The 27301-nt window shown below is 36.6% G+C and overlaps 2 protein-coding genes across 4 annotated transcripts in view; one reads left to right on the forward strand and one right to left on the reverse strand.

Moving 5' to 3' along the window:
- The window catches only part of RABL3 (RAB, member of RAS oncogene family like 3), a 32510-nt gene extending 29977 nt beyond the window's left edge, over positions 1 to 2533 (reverse strand). Inside the window, exon 1 of the mRNA XM_010970867.3 lies at positions 2402 to 2533. Within this exon, the coding sequence (XP_010969169.1) occupies positions 2402 to 2447 (46 nt within the window). The 5' untranslated portion in view covers positions 2448 to 2533. The remainder of the gene's footprint in view (positions 1 to 2401) is intronic.
- Positions 2534 to 2597: 64 nt separating this feature from the next.
- The window catches only part of GTF2E1 (general transcription factor IIE subunit 1), a 36213-nt gene continuing 11509 nt past the window's right edge, over positions 2598 to 27301 (forward strand). The window contains exons 1-4 of one of the 3 annotated variants that reach the window (XM_010970868.3): positions 2598 to 2734; positions 7292 to 7769; positions 22080 to 22281; positions 26698 to 26939. In XM_010970868.3, coding sequence (XP_010969170.1) covers positions 7322 to 7769; positions 22080 to 22281; positions 26698 to 26939 — 892 coding nt within the window. In that variant the 5' untranslated portion in view covers positions 2598 to 2734; positions 7292 to 7321. Of the gene's footprint in view, positions 2915 to 7291; positions 7770 to 22079; positions 22282 to 26697; positions 26940 to 27301 lie in introns of all 3 variants that reach the window. The other 2 variants (XM_045507193.2, XM_010970869.3) reach the window with 2 other exon arrangements.

The following is a 27301-nucleotide window of genomic DNA, read 5'->3' on the forward strand; positions in this document are numbered from 1 at the left end:
TACATACAGGCATGTAAGATTTTTGAGTAATCAAACAGCTTTGTATTTACTGCATTGCATCTGATATCTATGGCCTCAGGGCATATTGCTGATTTTTGTGTTTGCATGTAGGTTCATCTATGTTGGAGGCTTATAGCTAGGCATGTAGTCATCAGCTTGATAGAAGGCTTGAGCTTCCAGTTAAGCTTCACTGTGTAGGGTAAACATCTCTACGCAGTAATACTATATAGCTCTCCAAGAATTAACTGCATTGGGTGACAAGCACTAACAGTGGATGGACTCTAAAGTAAGAACAACTGAAGTACCATGAATAGTGGCTATTTGACTTCTTTAAGAATTTTGGGAGGGTCTGATTCTGTTTTTATCATTAGAACTAAATTAGATCAGAAGAATGCACTTGATTTGCTGGGGAAAAAAAAGTTCAATATAATCAAATAAATGCCAGCTCCAAATAGAGCTGGTAATGTGTTAAGCTCATCCCTCATCTCGGAAAGAAGAGAAAAGAGTATATGTATGTTGGTGAGACTTTCAGGATTTCTTACTAAATTATCAAATATCTCTAGGTGACACAAACAAATTTCTAAACCCAAGTCATTCCTTTATATATTTGTGAAATCCTTAAAATTTCACAGAGGCAATAAGCCTTTATTCAAAAGTAAACTTTGAAGTTTGAGTACAAAGACAAATGAAGTGTAAAAAGTATATTCTAATCTGTCAGATAGCAAATCACTGTTAAAAGAGAACTGATAAAAAAGCAATAACTGACTTTGCACACACAGCCTAACATCAGTGAATGAGTAACAAGATCAATCACTTTCCTAGTGGGCATGGTTGTCTTCTGTTTTACAACTGAACTATAATAATAATGTCAAAAAGCTTACTAATTGCCTGATCACTTTTCCAAATTTAATGCAGCAGATAATTCAACCCTGTTATGTAATGCATTGATGCCACAGTTATAACTCTAGTACCTAACTCAGTGCCTGCTATGTAGTAAGTATTTCAGTTTTTTTGTAGGGGGAGGGGAGAGAATAAAATGACTAGTTCGAACAATATGTAACATGAAGGGATTGTTAGATGCAATAGAAAGGGAATTATAAATGACAGAGAACATCTACTTCACATAACATGAAGAACTCTCTGTTAGCTCTGGATTCCAGTTCTAAATTCTACTTGGTGATGCTTTTGTGAAGTCCATTTAGATCACCATTGCCTTCTTTATCTGTAAAACTGAGTGTTTTTATTAAATTAACTTCACCATTTCAAGTCAAAGAACTAAAGTTGACATAAATTGGATTATCTTCATAGAACTTCATAATGCAACTTTCTGAATGGAATATTAAATGATGCTCTTTGTAAGGCAAATGATCTTCAGGCAATGTGAAAGGTTCTTAACCTCCTCCCCTCAACAATTTTATTCAGTTTGGGAAAGTTAGTTTTCAAGCTCTCCGGAGTATGTTCTTTCCACCTCCAAGCAACTGACAAAATGTCTTCGCTCACAGCAACATCCAAAGGTCAACCCCACAAAAGTGCATCTATGAAATGCAAGGTTACCATTTATTTCAAGTTCTAAAGGCGCTTAAGAGTGGAAGTTATGAATAACAGGATAGTGAAGTGAAGGAGGGGGAAACGCAGACTTCAATTTCAGTTCTCAAACGTCCAAGGTATCAAAAGAATTTTAACACTAGGATTAAACAGGGCTCAGCATTAAGTCCCAGCTGCTTCATAATATGGCCCTTTTAATTTCTCTATTTCTTACAACCTAGCATATAATCGGTTTGCAATAAGATTAAAGAGAACATAAAAATCAAGAAGCCCAGCTGAGAGCAAAACAGGACTTTGAAATTTAATATTTCATTAAATAATATAGGTTACTGTCTGAAGTACGTGAACTCTGGGTTCAAACCAGTTGTCCTTTACATCTCTCCGCCTCACTTTTCTCATCCGTAAAATGGGGTAGGAGGGCTGATTTCAGGATTAAAGGAGTTAAAATATGCAAAACACTTGTAATAATGTCATTCTTCTTAGTGTACTCTGATTTCCTTAATTAACAAAATCTGTTTGAGACGGTCCTAACTTCCGTCTCAGCCCAGCGCCCAATACTCAGTATCTCCATATCTTTTAAAACAAAGGATCACTTGGCTGCGGTCGCCCGAGACCGACGAGAAACCTGCGAAAGCCGCGAAAACGCCGGGCGCTGCGCCCCCCACCCGTGATACGCCGCTGCTTCGTCAAATAGAGCAAAGTCCTCTGGGAAACGTAGTCTTTGGGTCTTGAGAGGGATTTCAGCCACAGGTCAGAGTCAGTTGGCTGCGGTGGGGAGATGGGGGAGAGCGAAAGGGGAGGATTCTCGGATAACTCAAAAGTGTCGGGAGCCCCAAGGTTGGGTTAAGCGGCTCACCTGAGTCTCCCAACACCAGTACCTTCACCCGATCCAGAGACGCCATCTTGCCACTGCCTTGCTGGGGTTAACGCCTATTCCGGGATTGTAGACCAATCAGAGCTGGGTATGGAGGGCGGAGCCTTCAACGTCATTGGCCAATCGGAGCGTGACTGTCTTGATTGAAGGCGTCACTGTGCTGATTGGCCCGCCTGGCTAAAAGTAGCGGGTGGTTTCCGAAGCTGGTCGCAGGATTAGGGCGTTTTCTTTGTCGCACGAGTGGCGTGGCTCGTTTAAGCCGGTAGTTGAGGCGCTGAGGGAAGCTGTAGTGGGAGTGTTCGAGGATTCGCTTTGGTAAACCTTGTTCCCTGTTCCTTGTTCTCGGCTCCCTGGCCAGGCGTGGCATTTCAAGGTGTCCTCTCCTCATTGCTCCGTTCTCCTTAGCTATCCTCCACCCCCTTACTCTCTTGACTTGTTCTCTTCTTGGTCCTCCAAAGAACCATTGACCCCGGAGCGGCCCATGTGCGACCTCGGGTAGGACGGGCTTGGCTGCGCTGAGTGTGGCCCCTGGACTCACCTGGCAGAGTCCGAGGGAATTTAGGGTCTCGGGGGTCTCACAGTGGGGAGGAGGTGAACATTACTGAACCGGGCTGGTGGAGGCCAGCTGCTTCGGAGGTTTCGCGGTGATATGCCTCTTTATGTACGAGGGCCTGCAGAGTGCCGTGAAATATGGTAACTGAGAAAACCAGTTGGATGTGTAGAATTCAAGTTCTTTTTAGAGCTGGAATAGTAGTAGTGTACTGAAATAATCTGTACAGGATGACAGGACTCCCTACATCCGCTCCTTTTATTTTACACCCTGCAGTCAACACAATCCTTTAAAATCGCGAATTTGATGCTGTCATCTTCTGCTTAAAACTATTAGAAGTTTAAGAAGAGGGTTTCCAATACCCTATCATTTTCTCCGCTGGAAACTGCAGTGGAGGAAGTGAATTGGGGGAAGGCTGGCAGGGTGGGCATGTTTGAAGAACACGTGCTTGGGAGACCTACTGAAAGGAAGTACTTGACCAGCTGTGCTCCATACTGCAAACTCAGTAGTGAACAAGGTTAAGCCTCTGGTCTCCGACATAGACTTGGAGAAAGTATGTCTATTCAGTGCAAGGAAGAAGGGGAAAGAGCTATGGGAACACGTGAAAGGGGAATCATTCTAAGCCCCTAAGGGAAACCTGGAAAGATCTCTTTGAGGAAATGTCATTTGAGTGAAGGATGATTAGAAGGGACTTTGGGCTTAGCTGAGGGGACAGACAGAACAACATGTGCAAAAGTCTGGGAGCAGGGAATGCTTATGTGGCTCATGAAACTGAGAGAATGCCAGTGTGGCTGGAGATGAGGCTGATAGGGTAGATGGAATGTAGAGTGCATTCATTTCAACTTTGTTTCTCCAACTCTGTGCCTGATGCACAGTAGTCCTTAAATGTTTATATGATTAGAATATATATGGTTCAAAAACAAAACAAAACAAAACAGCTTGCCTTTGGGGGTCTGGGCTAGGTAGGGTGGTAGGTGAGGTTGGGAGGTGACTGATGGACTCTGAGGCTAAAAAGAAGAAACAAGGCCTGGCTCTCAGAGGTCACATACTCAAAAGTCTCCAGAGGCCAGCCAAGCTTCATTTGTTTAAAAGGATTCTACTCTGCTCTTCTAATCTACTCTTTAGCTTATTGTTTCCACGTGGGAACATGGCCTCACTTGTTTCTTCATATAGTTCTGACTTTCATGAGGAGCTGAAAATGGAAATTTATGTGAAATCTCATGATTTTAAAATGTCAACCACTAATCAGAAAAATTACAAAACATTCATTCTTTGAGTCAAACGGTGTGGCATAGGCTGCTAGTTTGAGAACTCAGACCTAAGTATTATGAAATCTTGAGATTGAGGAGGTTTAGTGTTAAGTGAGGAAGTAGAAGTGGTGAAAGAGAGAACATAGTGGTCAGGAAGGAGGATTTTAGAATGTAGAGATTTTGAGCAAGGTGTCACAGCATGACTTCTTTGCTGAGCTCTCCATTTGTTCAGCTACCTGCTGGACATCTTCACAGTAATACTCTAGTATTTCCTCAAAGGCAAGCAACTAGAAGTGAATGCCAAGTTCCTCTTCAGGTGTTAACCTATTTCTCATAGTAGTACTTTTCTCTTTCCAGTTACACTAGCTCAAAGCAAATAGCTATATGTTATTGTTTAATGGATATAATGTTTCAGTTTACAAGGTGAGAAGAATCATGGAAGTGGATGGCAGTGATTATTGGATAACATTATAAATGTGTTATTATTATACCTATCACTAAATTGTATACTTAAAAATGTTGGTAAATTTTTTGTTATGTGTATTTTATCACAATAAAAAAATTGGGAAAAAACCAAATAACTATTTAAAAATTTCCTACTTTGTAACTCCATTTCCAATAATTGTTGGATCCTTTTGATTTTGTTTCTCTAATAAGTTTCATTCACCCTGTCCTCTTCTAATTTTTTCTTCTCTTTCGTGGTTTAGGTTTGATTACTATAGCTCTCAATACTTCCACAGTGCTTCCATCTTCACTTACTTCACCCATTTCTCAAATTGTTGTAAGAATCACTTTTCTAAGTAGGAAGTCATTATGAATGCCAATATTTAATGAAATTCTAATGATACCAGCTTTGAAGGCAGAACACTTTACATGAATTACTTCATTTAATCCATACATCAACTCTATGAGAAAGGTTCTGTTAGTCACTTTTTATATATGAGGAAACTGAGGCTGAGAATATCCAACTGGGATTCAAAACCCAAAACTATTGTACTGAAAAGTTATGTCACTCCCTTGCTCAAATCTTTAGGGCCCCCTATGGTGTCTGAGGCAAAGGAAACAGGCTTAATGCTAGGTGACACAACGCCCTTCCCATGCAGGATGTGCTTTGGCGGGGTCTGTAGTAGCCAGGCACCCAGTTTGTTGGTTGCAGTGGTCAGGGACTTATTCTGTATATTAGAGTCACCTAAGAAGCTTTAAAATTAGTGTGATGCCTAATCTGGCCCTCTCAGACTAGCTGAAACAGAATCTCTGGGATGGGGCCCAGGGTGGGTATTGTTAAATGCACCCCAGATTATTCTACTTTATAGCCATGGTTGGGAACCATTGGTCTGGAAAATGGAGTATACGGGGTGGAAGGTCAGGTAGGGGAATACAATAGTAGGAAATACTGGAAAAAGTAGGTTATTTTGACATTTGCCATCCTTTGGACTGTTTCTGAAGCCACATATTGGTATATTCTGCCAACTGTTAAGCATGTAAAACAAAACAAAATAAAACAAAATGAAACAAAACAAAACAAAAAAACCCAAAACCGGGTTCAAGTACAATGTGTTGACCAAATTGGAAAGAACAAAATGTTTCTAATGATACGTTAGGATATTACTTCAGTGTTTTGCCCAGGCACTTGCTTGGCATCCCTAAGCCTTGGGATAACAGGAGGACTCTAGGCCCACAGGTTTGGATCTAGGTGCTACTTTGTTATCTCTTATGTACAGTCATGCCTCAGTATATATACTTTATTATAACTGACTTTGCTTTTATTTTTCCTTTATTACAGGTAGGGCATTATATTCTACCCCCCAAGTATATGTATATATTGGTTATTTAGGAATATCTTTTTAATATAGTACTGTGGATATAAAAATATTTCTTATAAAAGAAGTATTAAACCTGATAAGGTTGAAAACCACTGATTTTAAATAAAAAGTTCAGTAGAAGCTAGTATTAACAGAATATGATTCCTTATTGAAATAGTTCAATGGGATGTCTATTAAAAATATCCTTAGGGTTTAGGTAAATTTCATTTTATATAATCTGTGTGGGTAGCCTGGCTGTTTTTAGTTTAGGATGTATTAAATTGATATGGATGCTATCTTTATTAATAAGTGCTTCCTAAGCATGTTACATTCTCATTTATTTGTCACAGCAACCTCACTGTGGTAGTTGATATCCTTATTTCTCAGAGAATAAAGTGTGGCTTGAGGTTGCTTAAGGGATTGCTTAGGATCACACAGCTACTAAAACAAAGCTGTCTGGCTAATTCCAAAGCCCAGGCTTTTTAACATATGAAACTCTAGCCCATGTCAGTTTGGGCTTCTAGAAGATAGCTTTCTGGGTATAATTAACTTCTGCTTTGTCTTACAAGGGATCCCGTATTTAAGGGTATCTTGGTGTTTGTTGTTGTTAACTGTTTTTAAGAACTGTATTGCATTTACTTAATTGGTCATTTAATTTTTCAAGGTTGGTAAAACTGTCTGGAACTATTTGTTAATTTCTTCCAGATTTATAACAGTAATTTTGCCAAGCATCCCAGCTAGTGATTACTTATGTGTTCATTGGTTTGTTGTGATTTTATTGTGAGAACATGACTATATACAACATCCTAGAATCTATCTTGGTGGAAAAATTTTACTCAAGGAAGACACTTAAAAGAATATGCTAACTGCTAAGTTTCTCAGGGGGTTTTCAGCATTCACAAAGATCTGTAGCATTGAGAATAATGAGACTTCATTTAGCTTTTTTTGTGTTTCTCTTTATTAAATAAAGTGGACTTGATATAATACATCACTGCTATAAAGTAATAAGTTACTTTTTGGAACTAAGCACACTCAGTCTTGAAAGTAACCGTTTAAGAAATATGTCAAGCTTTTCAGGTGTAATCTTTTGTGTACTCTAGAGGAAAATCTTGTTCTCTGTTACATGCTTAGGCATTACTAGCCTTGAGTACCTTTGTGGCACTTCAAGAATAGTGGTTACCAGCAACCAATAATGGGTTGATTATTCTAGATTTAAAATAATTACTTTGTCCTTATGCCTAGCTAATTTTCTCTTTTTTTCTGAATTCAGTACATTTAAAATTGAAGTTTGCTGCTAAAGATGGCAGATCCAGATGTCCTCACCGAGGTTCCTGCAGCATTGAAGCGATTAGCCAAGTATGTGATCCGGGGGTTTTATGGTATTGAGCATGCTTTGGCCTTGGACATCTTGATCCGAAACCCCTGTGTGAAAGAGGAGGACATGTTGGAGCTGCTCAAGTTTGATCGGAAACAACTTCGATCAGTCTTGAATAATTTAAAGGGAGACAAGTTCATCAAATGCAGAATGAGGGTAGAGACTGCTGCAGATGGGAAAACTACTCGTCATAACTACTACTTTATCAATTATCGTACTCTTGTTAATGTGGTAAAATATAAATTGGACCACATGAGAAGGAGGATTGAAACTGATGAGAGAGATTCCACCAACCGGGCTTCCTTCAAATGTCCCGTCTGTAGTAGTACGTTTACAGATTTAGAAGCTAATCAGCTCTTTGATCCCATGACAGGTGAGATTTTTCTAGTTTATGAATCTTTCTTTTAAGTAACTTTTTAAAATAAAGTGTGTATCCTTTTTCTTAAATTGATTCATCTAATTTTTAAACTAATCATGTATTTCATTGTAAAAGTGAATTTATTGGTATAAGTCAGCATATAGTCAGTCTTAATGTCCTGTTTGACTGTCATACTACTTTTAGAAGCTTTTGCAAAGCCTTTCTCTTTCACAAGGCGGTGTACTCATCCATGGACTGTCCTTTCACCCATGGCCCTCCTACCTCTGCTTCCACCCCCATCCCTTATTTATAGGTAATCTAGAGGGTTGACTTTCTCTACCACTTTGAGGCTATTCTGACTTTATTGACTTTACTTTTGACCTCTTCATTCAACAGATATTTGAGCACTTACTTGTGCCAGTCACTGCCAGACACTTACAATAAATACTTATTATTAGCACTTAAATGCTTTGTTAGTGAAAGTGCAAAGTGCTATCAGGAGTACATAACCAGAGCATATAATCTGGGTTTGGCCTCTGAAGGAAATTAAGAAACAGCAGGGACCTAAAAGATAAGTACAAGTTAGCCAAAGAAATAAGAGAAGGACCCTTTCCAAGTTAACAATAGATATTTAGCTTCTTAGTCATCCATTAATGGAAGAGAATTGTCAACAAGAGTTATAAATTGCTTCATTTAATTAAATACTTTATTTTTAAGAATTTTGTAAACACGGAATTTACAAAACATTTATTTTTAAAAAATATAACGTGCCTGACATTAACATGAAGAGATTTAAAATGCTAAGTTGTATAGTTATTTTATTATTTGTAAATTGGAAAAGAGACTATAGTTTTCCTAATTACTCAGTAGATCAATTTTGTATTAAAAATTTGTAAAAAAAAAATCTATGCAAAGAATCACTGCTGTTAAGTTAGATTGTCTGTTTGTTACGGCTGAATTCAGAAATATAGGTTACTTTTTAATTAATAGATCTGACTTTTAAAAAACTATCTGAAAAATACAATTGAAATTTTTACAGAAATATTTTATTGTAAAAAAATTACAGATTTGTGTGCATGTTTAATTTTCTAACTTTTGTATATGTTATGTATTGTACATTTTAAAGAATTTTTAAAAAATTTAATGGGAAATAATTCCAATATCAATTAAGATTATTAACAAAAAGAGCAATGATAGCCTATGACTTTTTTTTTTCTTTATTTACTATGAAGCAGTCATTTTGGATGAAAAGTCATCTAAAGAATTCACACTTGTGTTAAACATTTAATTGAACCTAAGTATTTACCTTGAAAGGGCTTATCTAGGAGAGATCTTGGTTTTAAGAAAATCTTAATCATCGTGAGTATAAGAATTGCTTGAGTGTGCTATAGAGGAACATAGATGTATCTGGAGTGCTTTCAAAATAGAATAGAAAAGCCTCATGATTTTTGCTATTCACTCTAACAGATTTCTTAAAGGAGCTCTGGGTTTTGGTTTTGTGATTTTCTGCAGATGTTGGTGTTACAGTGGTCATCTTCGTCACTCTTGACTGCAGTGGAAGGTGTTATCCAGTCCCTCAGAGAGGGTAATCTAAAGTAATGTTCTTCTACATTTACTCATCACTTGATTCTTATTTAATTTTATGGAACTTTCTAAAAGGAAGTTATCCTACTACTTATATATCAGTATTTAGGAGACTGATCCATGATGCTCTTTGAAGTTTACCTAGGAGTTGTGTCCGAATGAAACGAGTTGTAATCAACAGGTTGCTTATGGAAGAGATGGTCTAACACCAAATATAGTCAAGGTTATTTGAGTCAGGGAGTTGAGATAGGGTAGGGTGCATGAAAACATTCTGTGAAAGAAAGCTAAAACTGAAACAGTTGTTTTGTGGCCAGTCCGAGCAAAGACTGTATTTTTAATATGAGGGTTATGGTCAATGTGAAGGTGGAAAGAAGGGCTTCAGGAGAGCAAGAATAAGTCACTTTACATTGATATCAGTCAAGGGAGGGTGCCCTGATCAGCCAACATGAATAGCCAACTTAATTGGCAGTTATGTCCCTACAGTGAAGCCTGAGATACCATGATTGAAAATTCTTAATCACTGGGGACCCTCATTCTAAGATTGTACTTGCCTTTTGATTAAATTTGGTTTTTCATTTGGACTTTCCTTTACAGAGAGAGTACGCTGATTAGGTTATACTAGACCCCAATCTGCTTGTCAGTCTGGTTTTGTTTAGTAATGTCTTGACATCCTCCCTTGTTCTATACATTCTCTTTATTTATTTATTTAGTTGGGAGGGAGGAGGTAATTAGGTTTACTTATATATTTATTTTTGATGGAGGTATTGGGGATTGAACCCAGGACCTCATGCATGCTAGGCATGCGCTCTACCACTGAGCTATACCCTCCCCCTGCTATATTCCCTTTAGAAATCTTGGTCTTTTCCCCTCTGTTCCTTTCCTGTTTTGCTCAATATTCATCTCTCATCCTCATTTTGAAGAAAACAGGAAATAAACATTTGGTGTGTGTATCAGAGGAGAAAGAGGGAAGTATTTCCGCTGTAATATTTATGCTCTGCCTGAATTGATAGTCACCACAGTTTTCATTCTAAACCCTGTGCTTTACAAAGCTATTCGATTTCTTGGTTGCTATTTGGAGGTTGATGGGATTTCTGACCAATAAGGGGGTATCTGATGGGCTCCTATCTCCATTCTCATTTCAACAGGTCCTAGGTTTATAAACTAGATTATATTAGTAATTAGAGGGTATTTAGGAATTAGATTTGAAGCCTTCTAGGCTTTACTTCTTCCCTGATAAAAAGTTCTTAACTCAAGTGTATGGGCAACTCTGCCACTGGGTAAAGAGTAATAGCTCCTAGATGAGTGTCCAGAAATTCTGGGCTCAGGAAATTAAGTCCAACAAGAATTGTTTTATCAGTGTTAATTCACACGTTAAAGCCAGTGATTTTCTTACTTCAGTTTATAGCTTTTCCCTCTCCCATCTCTCTTTTTCCTAAGGATTATAGATTCTCTGTATAGTTTCCATTTAGATTTTTACCTTTGGTGTTCTGGGGTTGAGCTCTACAAATGTTTGATGTTTGGTGTGTGTAGCTACTTTATTTTATTAAAGTAGAATAGCCTCGCTTTTTGCGCACTAGTCCCTGGTTTCAGAAACTTAATTAGGCAAAAGCAGCTATTTTATTTCCTGAAATAAGGGGGTCTTATGTAACCAAAATGAAGGTAATATGGGATGAAAGCCCTCAAATCAACAAAATAACATCTTGTGGTTCATAAATACATATTTTAGATTTAGCTAGCTTCTGACCATATAAATAGACTTAGCATTTCTACTTCAGCAATCTCAACCACGGTGATTTAGTTAATGACATTTCTAAGTTAAATTTAGCAACATACATTCCCAAAATGGTGGGGGAGATTGTATTTTCTTTTTAGATGTTAAAGTTAGATGATATGGAAATAGGTTTATATTTTCCATTTTTAATTTAAAAATTATGTAGCCATAATGCCAGAGAAAATTTTGAAGAGAAAAAAAATTAACCACAAAACCACCAGCCTTTTGTGTATTACCTGTAATTACAGTCATAGCCAAGAATAATTTGTGATGTCTTGGTTCCTTAATGTATCAAACTTTCCTGTTTCTATTTAGTGTTCTAAATATGTTTTAATAAATGTGATTTTTCTGCCCTGTTTTCCTTCTCATCTCTTTGGGGCACTTTGTGTTTTTGTTTTTGTTTTTTGGCTGATTTAGATATGACACTTCGAATATTTTTGTGTATATGGCATTTTATTCTTATTTTTTAAGCTTTTCCTTAAGGATTCTCAGCAGAGGAAATATTGGGTGAAAAAATAGTTTTATAGCTTCTGTAAAAGCATGTAAGACACTGTGATTTTATTGTGGATGGTTAATTATTAACAAATAAAATTGTTAGGTGTTTGAATTAGACATAGTTTGGGAGCCCTTATTACTGAATTCATCTAGAGACGAGGGAATCTCATTTTAAATAAATTTTGAAATAAGTTAAATTTTTAAAAAATGGAATCTTAAAAATGTGTATTTGATATAATCTTATAAATAGGAGTTTAGAGATTATCTAGTTTAACTCATCAAATAACGTGTGTGTGGGTACACATACACGTGCCTATGTTGTACTCTGGGGTTTGGAGGATCTTACAAAGAAGTGAGTAAGTGTAGGGCTATGTAAATGTCTAGGATGTTTTAGATTGAGTGCTAGAGAGGAATATGATACAGCTTTCATGGAGATTCAGCTTTTGTGTGGCTCCATGGAAAAGACTTAAAGGCAGACAGATTTTAGAACTAGTGTAAAAGAAGTCTTTAATAAGTAACTCAAAGTGAAATAAGTCTCTAATAAATTACTCTTAAAAATAGCCAACAGTGGAAATAGACCTCTTCTAGTGGTCAGTTCTGAGTCACTCAGCATATTTAAGTAAACTCTATCTATTTGAGATATTCATTTCTAAGTTTGGGGTTAAATCATCTTTCCTTGTGACTGCAGATAATGCTTTTTAGTTTGGACAGATCCACATATCTTCTTTAGACTGATCCCCATAACATTGAAATTCCTCTTCCATTTTTTTAACCTAACATTTTAATACTCTCAGGGTCCTATATCTGCGAGCCTCTTAAAGAATTATTACCTTCATGTTTACCTTTATCAAGCAGGCTACTTTTTCCTGTCTTCATTTCTTTCTACTTGGGAGATGTCTTATAAACAGTGTTTTCAATTCCTGCAATGCTAAAAACACAAATAAACAAAAAGAAATCTTTCTAAGATTATTTTGCTCAGTTGGTGATTTGGAATCTTTGCCGGGGATGAGTTCATTAGAAAATTGTAGTGGAAGCTCAGAGGTATGGATTTTTGGGGGGACTGGTAATGGGGTGGGAGGAAAGTGATTATTAGAATAAGTTAAATAAAAACTAGTTATGGAAAGATAGTAAGGAACAAGTGTCTTCCCTCTTCTACCATTTGCTTTCCACCAAAACCTTTAAGGCTGATTTTTAAAAAAATTTGCTGCTTTTGATTTTCAGGATTTGCGAACTTAAAAAAAAAATCTGTGTTTTATCTTTTTTGTATTTTGATGCTGATTACCTAGGAATGAACTTATTTGTGAAGAATTGCTTTTTGATGCTGACATGCAACATTCCATTGATTATTGTCTTTCAAATAGTCATATTAAAACCACGTGCTTTTTGCTTGCTTGCTGTATGTTGAGGTGAATTTGATTTAGACTTAATTTAGAAAATTTATTACAAACTTTAGTATTCACCCGAGTATCATACTTCAATTTATTGTTTTCCCTCCCAGGCATAGTACATTTTTTTCCCCTTTATAATGAGTTCCAGAATCTAGTCATGATGCATAATTGGACCAAATCTAGATACATCTTTTAAGGAAGGACAGAAACCAATTTCACTGATAAATTGAGTTTTGGGAGTGGAGTTATGTTGTGTACATCATTAGTACATTTGCAATCTTCTGAATTTAAAAATACATTAAACTGCTTCTGTTTTTTTCTTTTTGTATGCAAATGAATATTTTACAGTGCTAAGTATTCTGCAGTGAATTGCTGAAGGATGATTTTTCAAATTCCTTTTTATTATAGGTAAAATAATTGCATAATATATATAACTATGCTTCTCTCTTGTCTGTTATTGTTTTATAATAACAATTCCTTTTTTCTTACATTTCCCCTTGCCCAGTTAAACTGAAGAAACTTGCTGTATGAAATAAGTTTGGAAATTAGAATAAAGGATGACTTTTGAGACTTCAATATTTGACTTAACATTTTAATATATATACCCTTGAATGTTTTGAGTTATAAAAATTTTTACAAAGGACTTTATAGTGCTTTCAAAGAATATGCCAAGAATGTGTAACTTTTGCATATTAAGAGGGAGTTGAGTGCTTCTGGAGAATTCAAAATAACATTTGTTTTCTCTCTTCTAAAAATATGTAAGTAAGATATGAATGTAAACTTGATTAAGACTCAAATACTGAAAAAGTATGTAGCATAAAATGGCAAATCTAGTTTTTCTTCTCTGTGCTCTCCCACTCAGCCCAGTCCTACTCTTACCACCTTTCACTGTTGACAGTGCTTAAATTTTATGATTATTCTTCCAGATTCTTTACATCCCAAACCCCACCTAACTTTCCCTCCCCCATAAGCTCTTTTGGAATCTGAAAAAGCAAAGTGACTCTTAATAAATATTTTGTTGTCATACTGCTGTGGTTATTGATGGCTGGCTAGCTTGTATTAGTATTGTAAGGGTTTTTCAGTGTTTATTATACTGGGTCCTTTTACATAATCAGTGTGTTCAGTGTCATATTCCGAGGGTTTTTTTGTTTGTTTGTTTGTATTTTTAAGCAAGGTTATAAGACAGCAAAGTGACAGTGTATCAGGATTCTAGAGCCCTGGCTGGCTTCCAGTGTTGGGCTATGTTAGTAACTATTCCTTGTGCAAATCCTGTCATCATTGTAGGCCTTTTTTTTTTAGGATATGTAAAATGGTAAGTTCAGTCTATTCTGTACCATATATGATTTCTCTCAACTCTAATTTCAAAGCACCCTTTCATTTGGAGAGTAATTCACATTTTAAAAGTATAGAGAGGCTTGGGGTTGTTTTATCACTGTTTTAGGATAATGTTAGTCACTTCTGGTTAGTTTCAAAGCTTTGATTAGGAACTGAAACTCCTGGTTTTAGTAGTGTTCATATAGAAAATATCCTGTTTAATTAGGCCATCTTCAGAAATACATTGTGGCATAATGGAGAATAATATTTAGAATTTTTTGGCAGTCTTATTTTCCCCAGCTCCCTAGTTTACTCCCTTTTCTCATATATACATAATCCATAAAATATTCAGTGGGAGAGAAACCAGCATCCAAATATGATTACTAAGGTATTTATGGTGGTTAAATTTTTACAGAGTGGTAAAATTAATTCCATATGTTAGTGATGTATCTTGAAGTTTTATAGTTTCCTCTTTATTTCACTAAAATCCTAGCAGTTCAAGTCTTAGTCATTTGATTTTAAATGGATCTATGAATTGTCTTCTGTTTTATTTTGTTTTTTCTGGAATCTTTTTGAGTGATCTGTTTTGAATGTTCTATCCATTGTATATTTTGGAATGAAGAAGGAGGAAACACAATCCAAATAATATCTAATTATTTGGGGATTTGATTCATAATGTCATCTTTTTTTTCCCCTCAGTTATGATAAATTTCCAAAGCATTTTCTTTTTGTCCAACTAAAGAGGATAAACATTTTTTTTTTTCACTTTGGTTTTGCTTGTACTTATCCATTGTTCTCTTGATGGAATACTCACATAATTAAAATGAGTACCATGTTTGTTAATAAGTAAACAGTTAAATGGAAGACCTTGGCCAGTGTAATAGATACCACCTAAGTTTTCTTTCTGGGTTTAGCAAAAGAAAATGTTAAGTTTGAATTTTGTTGAACGTTACTGTTTGTTTTTTCTTTTGTTCCTAGTCCCTTCTCTCCATGCCTCTGATTCATTTTTGTTTTTACATGTCTTATTTTGGGAGAAAGTTAAAATTGTGTGGATCTCTTTCTCCTTACCCTCCCTCCTTTTTCCCTCTCATTCCAACAAGTAAATCTTTATTTTTTCATTTTGAAGTGATAACTTACCTTAATTAGGAGAGTCCTGAGTCATAGAATTGAGACATTCACATACTACTGAATAGACAACGCTAAAATACAGTTTTAAAATATCTATTTTTAAAAGATCTTTTTTTCTCCCTATTTTCATTGCCTGTTATCTACATCTGGATGAATTTTGATCCTTCTGGCAGACCTGAAACATTAAGACCTAGCTAAGTAAATACCAGGCATGTGATACACATTTAATGTTTGTTAAATAAATTTTTTCCTACAAATCCTCTCTCCTGCTCCGTATTTTTAAAAAATTAGAGCCTATGAATATACATAGGGAAAGGATGTGTAATTCAGGATGGTACAGGAAATTTAGTCTTTTGAGTCAGAAAAATTTATGTTTGATTTCAGCCGTAATGATTTTTGTTTTTAAGCTGTGACCTGGTAAACTTAACTTCTTTGAGTCTTTCCCTCATGTGTTAGATTGGATGATACTGTTGCACAGACTTGACCATGATGAATATGTGGGAATATTTGTAAAGTAGCTTTTCTTAGTTTTTTTCTGGCTTATGGATGTATATGATCAAACAAATATGTTACCATTGAATTCTTTTCTCCTTATATCATCATTTGTCAAGCTTTGCCTAAAGAATGCTTGTAGCCTACATTTTCTCTCTGCTGCCACATTCTTGAATCTAGTTTGCACATTCTCCCTTATGTGGCTTCTTGATCTTATGTTTGGCAAGGGAAAGATGGTAAAGCACTCTGAGTTTCCATTCCAATTTCTTCTCTTATTCTTGAGTAGTATATTCTGTGCACACTACTTAGCACAGGGTGGTCCAGTTTCAAAAAGAGTTGGGATATTTATCATATTGATTTCTTAACAGCAGCTCTTCACCAGGGGTATGCATTAGAATTCTTTGTGGAACTTTCAAAATTTACATCCCTGGCCCCCATTCCAGACCTGTTGAATCAGCATCTTTGGGGCAGGGCTGGGGTATTAATTAAAAATTCTTCCAGTGATGTTCATACATTCAGTTAAGAATTGGCTTATTGGAAGACCATCTTAAGCCACTAAGGCAGATTAATATTTATATATTTATTTGGATAACCTCATGTTCTTCTCCAAAATTCTTTAATCACTTTCCTGTTACTAAAGAATAAAGTCAAAATGAAGCTTGACATTGAAGTTATGGCCACTGTAGTTTATCCTGTTGATTCTGATTTTTACCATTCTTTTTGATAACTATATTCCTAGTAGTCTGATATTGCAGTTTACTATTATTTTCAACCACTTACTTCTTTTATAATCATCTAGAATGTCCTGTTCTCTTCCCCCATTCCTTGGTCTCTTTAACAACTGCTTTTCTTCTAAATTTTATCTCAAAAGGCACACCTTCTCCATAAACCTGTAGAGCCCTCAACTAGAAGTCATATTCCTTCTTTGAACTGCAGAACACTTATGTGCTTTATTTTTGCACTGATCTTAGATCATGTTTATCTCCAGATACCTTTCATCTCTATTAAACTTTAAGCTTCTTGGTGACAGACTCTGTGTCTGTATGTGTTGCACTCATACCACTCAGTAGAGTGGAACTTTGTTGTACCAAGTATGTGCTGAGCCCCACCCCACCTTCTGGTTTTAGGAAAATTGATTTGCATTTTTATAATGTTTAGTGAAATTTATAAAAATGCTCCTCATATGTTAAGCTAGTCTTAAGTAATTTTCCATAAAATATAAAATTTCTTATTTTTCTTGGACTCCAGACCTGCCTTTTGACAGGCTGCTCCTTGTTTACAACTTGTGTTTTTGTGACATAGGACTCAGATGTCAGGTCAGCTTTTCCTCATGTAATGTTTGCCAGACATGGTTGTTGTTGGGAGACAGTTCTCCATGGGTCTCTCACAAGTTATACTTCTGCAAACAGAGATACTGACTGGCTGCCTTTTTTTCTGGACTGTATTTTTCAAGGATATTTATATGTGATCAGCCTTGAAAGATAGAGGTATTATTTCTCTCCAGAGCAAAAGGCAGGTTTGCTTGCTGTTCAGTGTGATAAAAGTATCTCCCTCCAGAGCAAAGGACAAGCATGTTTATGCCGATTATTAAAGGTTTAGGTTCGTTAAGCTCAGGGTTTCTTTCCTATAACATGACCCACCACATGTATAGTTGTCACCTGGCTGTCTTTGTTACCCTATGGGAATTGAGGCTCGAGGAATTGGCACAAAACCTGACACTGGCTGCTGCTGTTGCCGTGAGTAATAAAGCTCTTTTCTCCGACCTAGGAGTCTTGTATCTTTCTTCAGCATCCATGGAACTGTGGTAGGATAATTTTTTAGCTTACAAGTAGGGTAAAATCTCAGGCCCTTCACAGTTTTTGACAGTTATATGAAAGCCACTCTTTTCAGAACTGCAAAATGGGCCCTCTACAATTAACTCTTACTAAGTCTTAATCTACCTTAAGCCTGGGTCTCTGGAAAAATACCTAGATGAGGCTAGAATTCAGGTTTCTTATGACTACACTGTGTTTTTTCCCCTTCTTATTTTTTTTTTAATGAAACAAAATTTACTCAAATTTAAGACTGTCATTCTGTGATTGTTCTTCTATGAAATGATGTTAACAGTGATCTCTTTTTCTCTTTCTTTTCCCAAAATAAGAGCATTGCTGTGTTATATGGATGAGCTACACTGACAAGCATGTTGATTTGTTTACTTAACTCTGAAGTTTGGATTGTATGTTCTCTTCAAGAGAAAAATGGGGCACTTGGGAGGACAATTTTTGATTAAGTATAACATGACAATTTCAATGATAAGTAACCTAATAAACTAGATAGAGCATAAAACATAGTGTGTTAGATAGTGACAAATGTTAAGGAAAAAGAAAGGACAGGACAGTGTTGAAATTTTAGGTAATGCTGGCTAGGGAAGCCCTCTTGGAGATGACTTCTGAGTAAAGATCTGAAGTAAGTTAGAAGACTAGCCATTTAACTGGAGGAAAAGCCTTCTGGGCAGAGAAAGTAACAAGAACAAAGGCTCTGCAGCAAAGTGTGCCTGGTACAGGACATTGAGGAGGCTGATTTGTAATGCTTTGAAGACATAATGAGAGGATTATAGTGTTGCCCTTTGCTTAGCTGTCTTTTTGTGCTTCAGCCAGAGCGCTTGCTTTTATGTTTATATCTTAGGTACTTCTTCACCAAGGAATGGGATTTCTTCCTTTGAAAATAATTTGAAAACTACTGAACTGGATAACTTTTCTTCTGCAGTGTTCTCTAGTTCTCCTTGACAGTCTCTGTGAGTGCTCATCTTTAAGCAGTCAACACGAGTCCCACGTCAGTGTGTTTTTAATTCAGCTGGTATTTGAGAGCTGTATTAAACTTGACTTTACAGACGTACCTCGTTTTATTGTGCTTTGCTTTATTGCACATTGCAGATAAACTGGGTTTTTTACAAATTGAAGTTTGTGGCAAGCCTGCATGGAACAAGTCTGTTGGCGCCATTTTTCCAACAGCATTTGCTCATTTTATGTTTCTCTGTCACATTTTGATAATTCTTGCAATGTTTCAAGCCTTTTTTTTTTTGTTATGGTTATCTGGGATCATTGATCTTGGGTGTTACTACTACAGTTCACTGAAGGCTCAGATGATGGTTAGCATTTTTTAACAGTAAAGAATTTTCTAACCAAAGTTTATATATTTTCTTAGATATAATGCTGTTGCATAGTTAGTAGACTACAGTATAGTGCAAACAACTTTTATATGCACTGGGAAACCAAAACATTTGTGTGACTTACTTTATTGTGATATTCACTTTATTGTGGTGATCTGGAACTGGACCCACAATATCTTTGAGGTATGCCTATATATGACTTATGCTTTAACACCCACATGGATTATATTCTTTATATTTTTGTTGAAGAGAAGAGACTGAGGCAGACTGGAATAGTTAGGGAATACCTTAGGACAGTATAGAAATTAAAATCTCTTTAGTCAAGGTCTCTAATTACCCCTTGTTACTAAATATAAAAGCTGATTTTCAATTCTTGTTGCCATTGAAAAATTAGCACCATACCATTTCCTCCTTGAAACACCATCCTATCCCTCTGGTTGTACCATTTCTGTATATCAAGGATTCCTCTTACCTTAGGTTTATACCTTGACTGTTTATGCTTCACACTGTCCTTGATTTCTGTATACTCTGATCTATTCTGTGGCTTCAATTACCATCTATATGTTGTTGATTCTTATATAATTTCTAGTCTTAAATCCCACTCTTGATCTCTAAGCAGTTGTAATAAAATTGGCTTCAAGCATATCCATTTTGATGGCTGGTGGGCAGTATGGATTCAGATATTTTAAAGCAACTTTAGAAAGGAAAAATAACTTGTTCTTCCTCTTTCTTTATTTTGTAAAGAATCTTTATGCTGATGCCCATTAGTCAAAGACCATCAGGTACATGCCCATAGTAAACAAAATTGGGTTTGTTGATGCTTTCTGTAAAAAGGAAACCACATATGGTAGGGAACCCATGAGGTGTCTCAGCAAGACTATGCTGGACAAATTTAGAGAATTTGGGCTTTTTAAAGGTTATTTGCTGGAGGACTCAAGGAATTGGTGGGGATTTGCTATGAATTAGGTACTGTCGAGAAGTGAAGATAATTCTATGATTGGTTATCTTAATAAATCTTATTTGAGAAGTGAGAAAACCAGAGTGAGGCTAAAACTGTAATTGATAAAGAAGCAGCAATCACTCGTGTTAGCTGGGATTTTTCTTGTGGTTCTACAGATACCTTGCTTTTGTCTGTATTCAGACAGACTCAGACTCACACTGACTTGGTTTTGCCTCACTTCCATCTTGGTATCAGAGGACCTTATCTGATGTTGGTGATCTGTGAGATTCTGTTTGACAGAAAAGCATCATAACTTAGCTGTGAGTGCTGGGCTACCTCCTACCTATGAGGGGCTGCTTTTCCCTCTCACTTATTTGGAATAGATGTAAAGATGAGGTAGCATTTGGATAGCAGGAAGATTGAGAGTATTTAGAGAGAGTATATGAATAAAGAATTGACATGTTACTGGCTGTTCACATGTGAGAGGCAGTAAAGAAACTTACTCTGAGGTACATGAGTAGAATCTAATTTTGAAGCAGAGGTGTCTAGTTTGTTCGTTCCTTATTAGGGGAAGAGGGTTGGGGTGGGGTTATGTATCAATTACATAATGGGCTTTTTAAAACATACTTATGTTGTGCCAGATACTAAGTACCTTTAAGTTAATAGGGTGAGGAAGGATGCATATCCCTGGTATTGGGAATAAAAAACAAACTGGAGATCCAAGTGGTGCTAGTGGTGTTAAATAATGTTTAAGAGTGTGGGTTTCAGCATAATAGACTGGGTTTGAATCCTGCCCTCACCTCCCAATTAGTAGTGATATGATCTTAAGCAAGTTACTTAACCCCTTAGAACCTCTGTATTTTGCAGATTTAAGTGGGAAGTAATGATAATACCATCCTCATATGACTGCGATACTTGGTATTTAGTAAGCACTCGGTATACAACAGCTGCTGTTATTACTTTTCTCTTATTGGTTACATGCCTTTGGACAAATCACAGAACTCAGAGCCTCAGTTCTGACATCATTTTTCAGGATTGGTCAAAAGGATCAAAAAACATACGTGGTAGCATTTTGGAAACAAAGCAGTGTACAAATAAAATAAATGTTAATGTCTAGTATATTGTCTCTCAAATATTTGAATTTACTTGAGAAGTAAAGGACTGTGGTTAGGTTATGATATTTTTGGGCCAAGTTATACAGGGTCTTGAACGTTAGAATGAGAAATTTGATGCCATGGACTTTAGAAGTTCAGCTATCAGATAGATTTTCAAGCAGGGGGATAAGATGATAAAAATTGTTGCATAGGAAACTTGGAATTGGAGAGGGAGAGCCTAAAGGTTCAAAGACCAGATTTAGGAAGCTAATTTCAGGCTAAGTAATAATGGTGTCCCAGATTAGTGAAATGATAATAGAAGTGAAAAATCTGAGATGTTTCTAAGGAATTACTACGGTTTAATTACAAGTTGAATGTGAAGAATATAGAAATAAGAACAATAAAGTCTTCCTGAACTTTAATTTTGGAAATGAGTTAGTTAAATTTGTTTAGATATAAATAGTTAATATGTTTGAAGAAATAGCCTTGTGACAATGCACAGGATGACCGGAGACTTTTGGTTTTAGGTATTTATTTGGCTTTCCCTGTAACGTAGACCCAAATATGTAATGTCCAAAAAGAAAACTGTTGGGAAAGGATACAGTTTTTGGTGGTAAACTGTAAAGAATTTGGTTTTAAGTTTAACCAAAGTTAAAATAAGTATAACTCTGTTAGAAATGTTGTGATTAAAATCTGTTTGCTGTGCTGCAGTTAGGGGTGAAATTACCTTGAATGCTTCAAAAAAATGATAGATGGAAAGATACATGATCAATCAAATACAGAAAAATGTTAATTGTAGAATCTCAGTGGTGGGCACATGGATGTTCACTATAAAATTCTTTCATCTTTTCCACATTTTTAGAAGTTTCAGTACTAAAATATTGTAGAGAGAGTGGAAATACAAATTGTTTGCTGAAGGCTAGTTTTGAGAATTTCTCTTTCCTGACCTGAGACTTTTGCTTTCTCTATAGGAACTTTCCGCTGTACTTTTTGCCATACAGAGGTAGAAGAAGATGAATCAGCAATGCCCAAAAAAGATGCACGCACACTTTTGGCAAGGTTTAATGAACAAATTGAGCCCATTTATGCTTTGCTTCGGGAGACAGAGGATGTGAACTTGGCCTATGAAATACTTGAGCCAGAACCCACAGAAATACCAGCCCTGAAACAGAGGTGAGTGTAGACCCTGTGCTCCTACCAAGAACACTTTTAGGCTTGCCAATGTTTTTAACTACCTGTCCTTTGGAGAGCAGGTTTGGGTAAGTAAGTTACCAGGAGACTAAATACTATGAAGTTACACAGATTATAAGCTCTGCCCCACTTGTTTTATTAACTTGTGCCTGTGATGGAATTTGTTTGTACTGAATGCAGAACAGTGTGGGCCTCAGGCAAAGATCTTTAAATAGTCATTTGACTTTAAGTACTCACTCAGCTTGGGCCTGCTGCAGCTCAGCCAATTGTTAGCTAGTCCTAAATTGGTTGTGCCTCTTGGGGATATCTGAATTTTCCCAGCCAAGTTCTGAAGCCTGAAGGCCTTTAAAGAATACAGAATCACTTTTTTGTTTGTTTTTGTTTTTGAAGCATTTTAACCACACATTTCTTGCCTTCTTTAGTTTTAAATGCAACTTTCTTGAAAGCGAAGTATAGTAGGTGTTACCTATGGGTTAATACTTCTTACTATGGCTCTCTATTTTTATCAGTGTACCCTAATATTTGAATTGCAGAGGCAGCCTTAGTTTTGCCGTGCCATAAAAAGTGGTTTATATTCTTTTTCTGAAAAGCATAAATGAGAATTGAGGTCAGGGGGGCTTTCCTCTTCTACCCTTTTTCTTTCTTCTTCCCAGTGTCAAGCTGAGGGTCTAGAGTTTATACCCACCTACTCCCTTCCATAGAAGTTGTAATTGTATAGATATTGGGAACCCTCTTAGTATTTTCTGCCCTCTGGTACTGATGTTTCAGAAAAGCTAGTTCTGGGCAGTCCTGAGCAAATTGAATTTCTTTTTGGTCGTTAAAAACAATCCAGTTATACAGAAAGTTTTGTACCTGTTCAGGTTATCATGATTTTTTTTTTCCTAGTATCTGTGTCAGTTAAGATGCCTTCATGATAATAGAAAACCCACTAGAAATAGCTTGAACAGTAAGAAAAACCTTCTAGGGTGACCAGAAGTCCTGAGGTAGCACAACTAGGATTAATTTCACAGCTCAGTTACATCTTCAAGGATCAACATTTGTTCCATGCTCACTTTGCTGAACTCAGCCTGTTGGTTGTCCTCTTGGGACCATGAGGGGAGCTAGCCCAAGATGGCCATGTCTTTCTAGATATCACATGTAGATGAAAATGTTCAGTTGCAGAAAATGGGACCATCCCTTCCTTGTGTCCTACTTGAAGATGGAAGAAAACTTTCTCAGGGGGCCACCTTCATCCTACCCTACCCCCAATGTGGCATCTTTGTCTGGTTACTGATCCGCAAATAATTAAATTCTACCTTATCCCCAGATCAGGAACCAGAGGCTGCCTCTGCAGAACTGTCAGTAGATTTAACCCAAGAGCTATGGGCAGTTCCAGCCTTTCAGCAAGTCAACCCACTGATGACATTTAAAGTCTTCCTATCTTTCTTAAATGGAATTCCTTGCCAGTAACCTCTCCTTTTCCATCATCCCTTATTTAACACTCACCTTAAAAATCTTAAAAAATTTAGTTTTGAAATAATATTCCTCCCTCACCCCTGAGTAAGAGTTATATCTTTTAAAAGTTCTTAAATTTCTTAAATAATGTAAAAAGATTCAACTGAATTGTCACTTTTGTCATCTTTAAGTACAATGTGTACATTCTCTCCATAGAAGAAATTTAAATATGTGAAAGAAGTGAACTTTGGTATCTCTCATCTAGATTTTCTTTAGTGTCACATTTGCTGATAATTTAATTTGTATCCGTGGTGAAGGTAGAAATAAAGGCTGGACGTCAACTCTACATGGGTACAAATGTCTTTTAAAAAATTCTTCTAAATTTAAAAATTTGTTTGACTTTTGGTCAAATCTTTCCTGCCTCAAACTGGAATAAAACTAATCTTGAGTTTCTGTAATGGAGTACTGAAAACAACAGACTTTTTAAAAGTAGTCTCATGCTAACATTTAATTGAATTGTTGTGTTCTTTTACTCTGTTCTTGTTCTTTTCTCCTCAAAGTACTGAACACTTGCCAACCCTCAGAAGATAGTCTTAAGAGTTAATGCTAAAGACCCAGCATAGTTGAAAACTATATGGTCAAGATGATACAGAGAAACAATAACTTCAGAAAGGGCGAGTGAATCACTTAAGATCCTGGATGAAGGAGAGACAGATAAGGACAGGATGTAGTTGGCCAGGTCAGACCGAGAGAAACATTGAGTAGGTGGAGTGAGACAGAAAAGGCATCTGGCTAGCTCGGGGAGACGTGTGTGAGGGCAAACAGGCAAACAGAACAGGCTCAGCACAGCAAGATAAGGACATCGGCTGATGATAGAAAAGACATTAAAAGGAGTCAAGGAGACAACTGGGTGAGAGAGAAGAGACTCAGAATATACAGTGAGCACAGAAACATGAAAACACAGATCAGGCCAAGAGAGACGAGAAAACTGAATGCTTGAGGGAGACCAAAATTCAGAAAGACTACTTACACCAAAGTAAGCCATACGCTACAGTGAAGGCAGCAACACAGCCTTTTAGAAAACAATATGGAAGGTAGAAAAAGAATGACTTAGGGACAGATATGGATTAAATTGAGACAAACATAGTAAATAATGCAAAAAGTAACATTAGATGAATGCAGAAAGGAATAAAAAGTAGAGAGAAACCGCGTATTTGTAACTGTAGCATAAAACTTTAAAATACAGCAAGACAAATGTATGGATTGGGTACAGGGAGATACTTTATAGGCCTAGACTCAGAGTGGGTGAGCAAATAACTGATAAGAAAGCTATAGGGAAGAATGGTTTATAGAGCAGCCCTGGGTAGGGTAGCTGGAAGGCATGGATTAAATGACCAGATCAGCATGGTTTGAACAACTGGAGAGAGTGCATTTTTTTGATAGCAAAAGTGGCAGTGGTCCTGAAGCAGAACAGGAGGAATGCGATAAGCATCCAAGAGTACTTCCAGAAACACAGTGTTCGCAGGGAGAGTTGTGATGGGCCAATCAGATACATCAGAGAAATCTCAACTAAACGTGAGATTGAAAACTCAAGTAGATATAAGTGGGCCAGGAAGAAATGAAAGCAATGGAATAAGCAGAAATGAAGTAGGACCAAAGAGAAGAAAAAATAGTGAATGGTTTCTGAGAGAAGTGGAACAGAACTTAAAGAAAAATGAAGAAGTATTGTCTAGGCTCAAAATGAGATGGGGCACTAAACAGGAAACAGTCCAGAATCCATGGAAAAGATTTAGGGGAAAAAATGGTAGAGAAGTAAAGGAGAAACATAAGGCCAAGAGAATCAGTCAGTAGGCATGGAAAAGAATACAGTAGAAGGTATGGAGAAAGATATAGTTCAGGCACTACGTTAGCAGGTAGTTCATGGAACAGGAAGATAGTTTATGGAATAAAACATGGCTATCTAAACAGAAGGGGAAGTAGAGTCATACCTAGAAGTTGATATAGAAAGCATTAGTAGCAGGCAGAGAAAGACAAGGTGTGAGCTTAGACACACGGAAAATCGAGTATATTCAAAGGAACGTGGAGCAGATTGAAAGTGAAACAAGCAGATAAAACAGGGAGCAGCAGCAAGACTGAAAACTTGACTTAATTCATAGAGATTAGGACACAAGTGACTAGAGAAAGATAAAGAATGATCCTGCCAGGAACAGACTGAAAAGATCATGGGCAGTAGAGGTAAAAGTAAAACAAAATAGATTCAGAAATAGATCATGGTTGCTGTGAGGTAGAAATAATGGTTGGAGATGGATACAGAGAGTCAGCATAGGTGCAGAGATGGTAAACAACTTGATAGAAAAGAGGCTAGTCTATGCATTAGGGTATGCCTTATTTAGTGAGTAACAGAACATTAATTCTGAGTTGAAATCTGGCTTTGTAGAATACTTTTCTGGCTTCTCAGCACACAAAAGAAAGGGGAAAGCCCACAGAACTATGAATTCTTCTTTGTTTAGCTGAGAGGATGCTTTTTAAAATATAACATGTGTTTTGTTTTGGTTTTTTGTTTTGTTTTGTTTTGTTTTTAAAAAATACTTGTGAAAGATGTTACCAGGAGAGATTTTTGCCAGACTAGTGTCTTTAAGTAGATTATGTTACCATATCATTCTCTGCTCTTTCTAAATAGATTTATTGAAACATCTTAATTTCTACAGCCTCAATCATTTATACACACCAGAGGATCCAATGTTTGAGGAGCTTAAATATAAGTATGATGTGTTCTTCTATCCCATGTAACTTTCACCCTGAGGTATAAGAACGGATTCTCAGAATTGGTAAAGCATATGTGCATGATTGCTGGATAGCATTTATATGTAATACTTCAGGAACTGCTTCCCCAGCTGCCCTTTTCTAGCACCAAGATTTAAATTCTTCTTCTTCCTTCTCTCCTCCAATCTAATTTTTATATAGCAAGGACCGTGCAGCAACTACTGCTGGAGCTGCTGGCCTGGCAGGTGGGCACCACCGGGAAGCGTGGGCCACCAAAGGTCCCTCTTATGAGGACTTATACACTCAGAATGTTGTCATTAACATGGATGACCAAGAAGATCTTCATCGAGCCTCACTGGAGGGGAAATCTGCCAAAGAGAGACCCATTTGGTTAAGAGAGAGCACTGTCCAAGGGGCGTATAGTTCTGAAGAGATGAAGGAAGGTAAGAGGAGAAGTCAATAAAATGAATATGTCTTGGGTTCAGTAGAAAATTGCCTGGGCAGTTCTTAGTTTTATTGGAAATCCAGTGTATCTGTTTTACAAAACAATTGCATTATAGCCGGAAGTAAGAAACGGAGCAATAAGCAATAAAACCAACCAGTATACTTGTATTATCCTCAACTTAGTTGAAATAACAGATAGCTTTTTAAATCTCTGTTTTTAGACTTGAATAACTGTCATTTCTTGATCTTAATTTCTTGAAAAAGTGTTGTTGTGTTCAAAGAGGCCAAATTCACCTCTTCTTTAACCTTCTGTTGCCCTGACTTATGTGCATTTTTATTTCTTTGAATTAGGAGCGATAGC

Source organism: Camelus bactrianus, chromosome 1 (assembly GCF_048773025.1).
Source record: "Camelus bactrianus isolate YW-2024 breed Bactrian camel chromosome 1, ASM4877302v1, whole genome shotgun sequence".
Lineage (NCBI taxonomy): Eukaryota > Metazoa > Chordata > Mammalia > Artiodactyla > Camelidae > Camelus > Camelus bactrianus.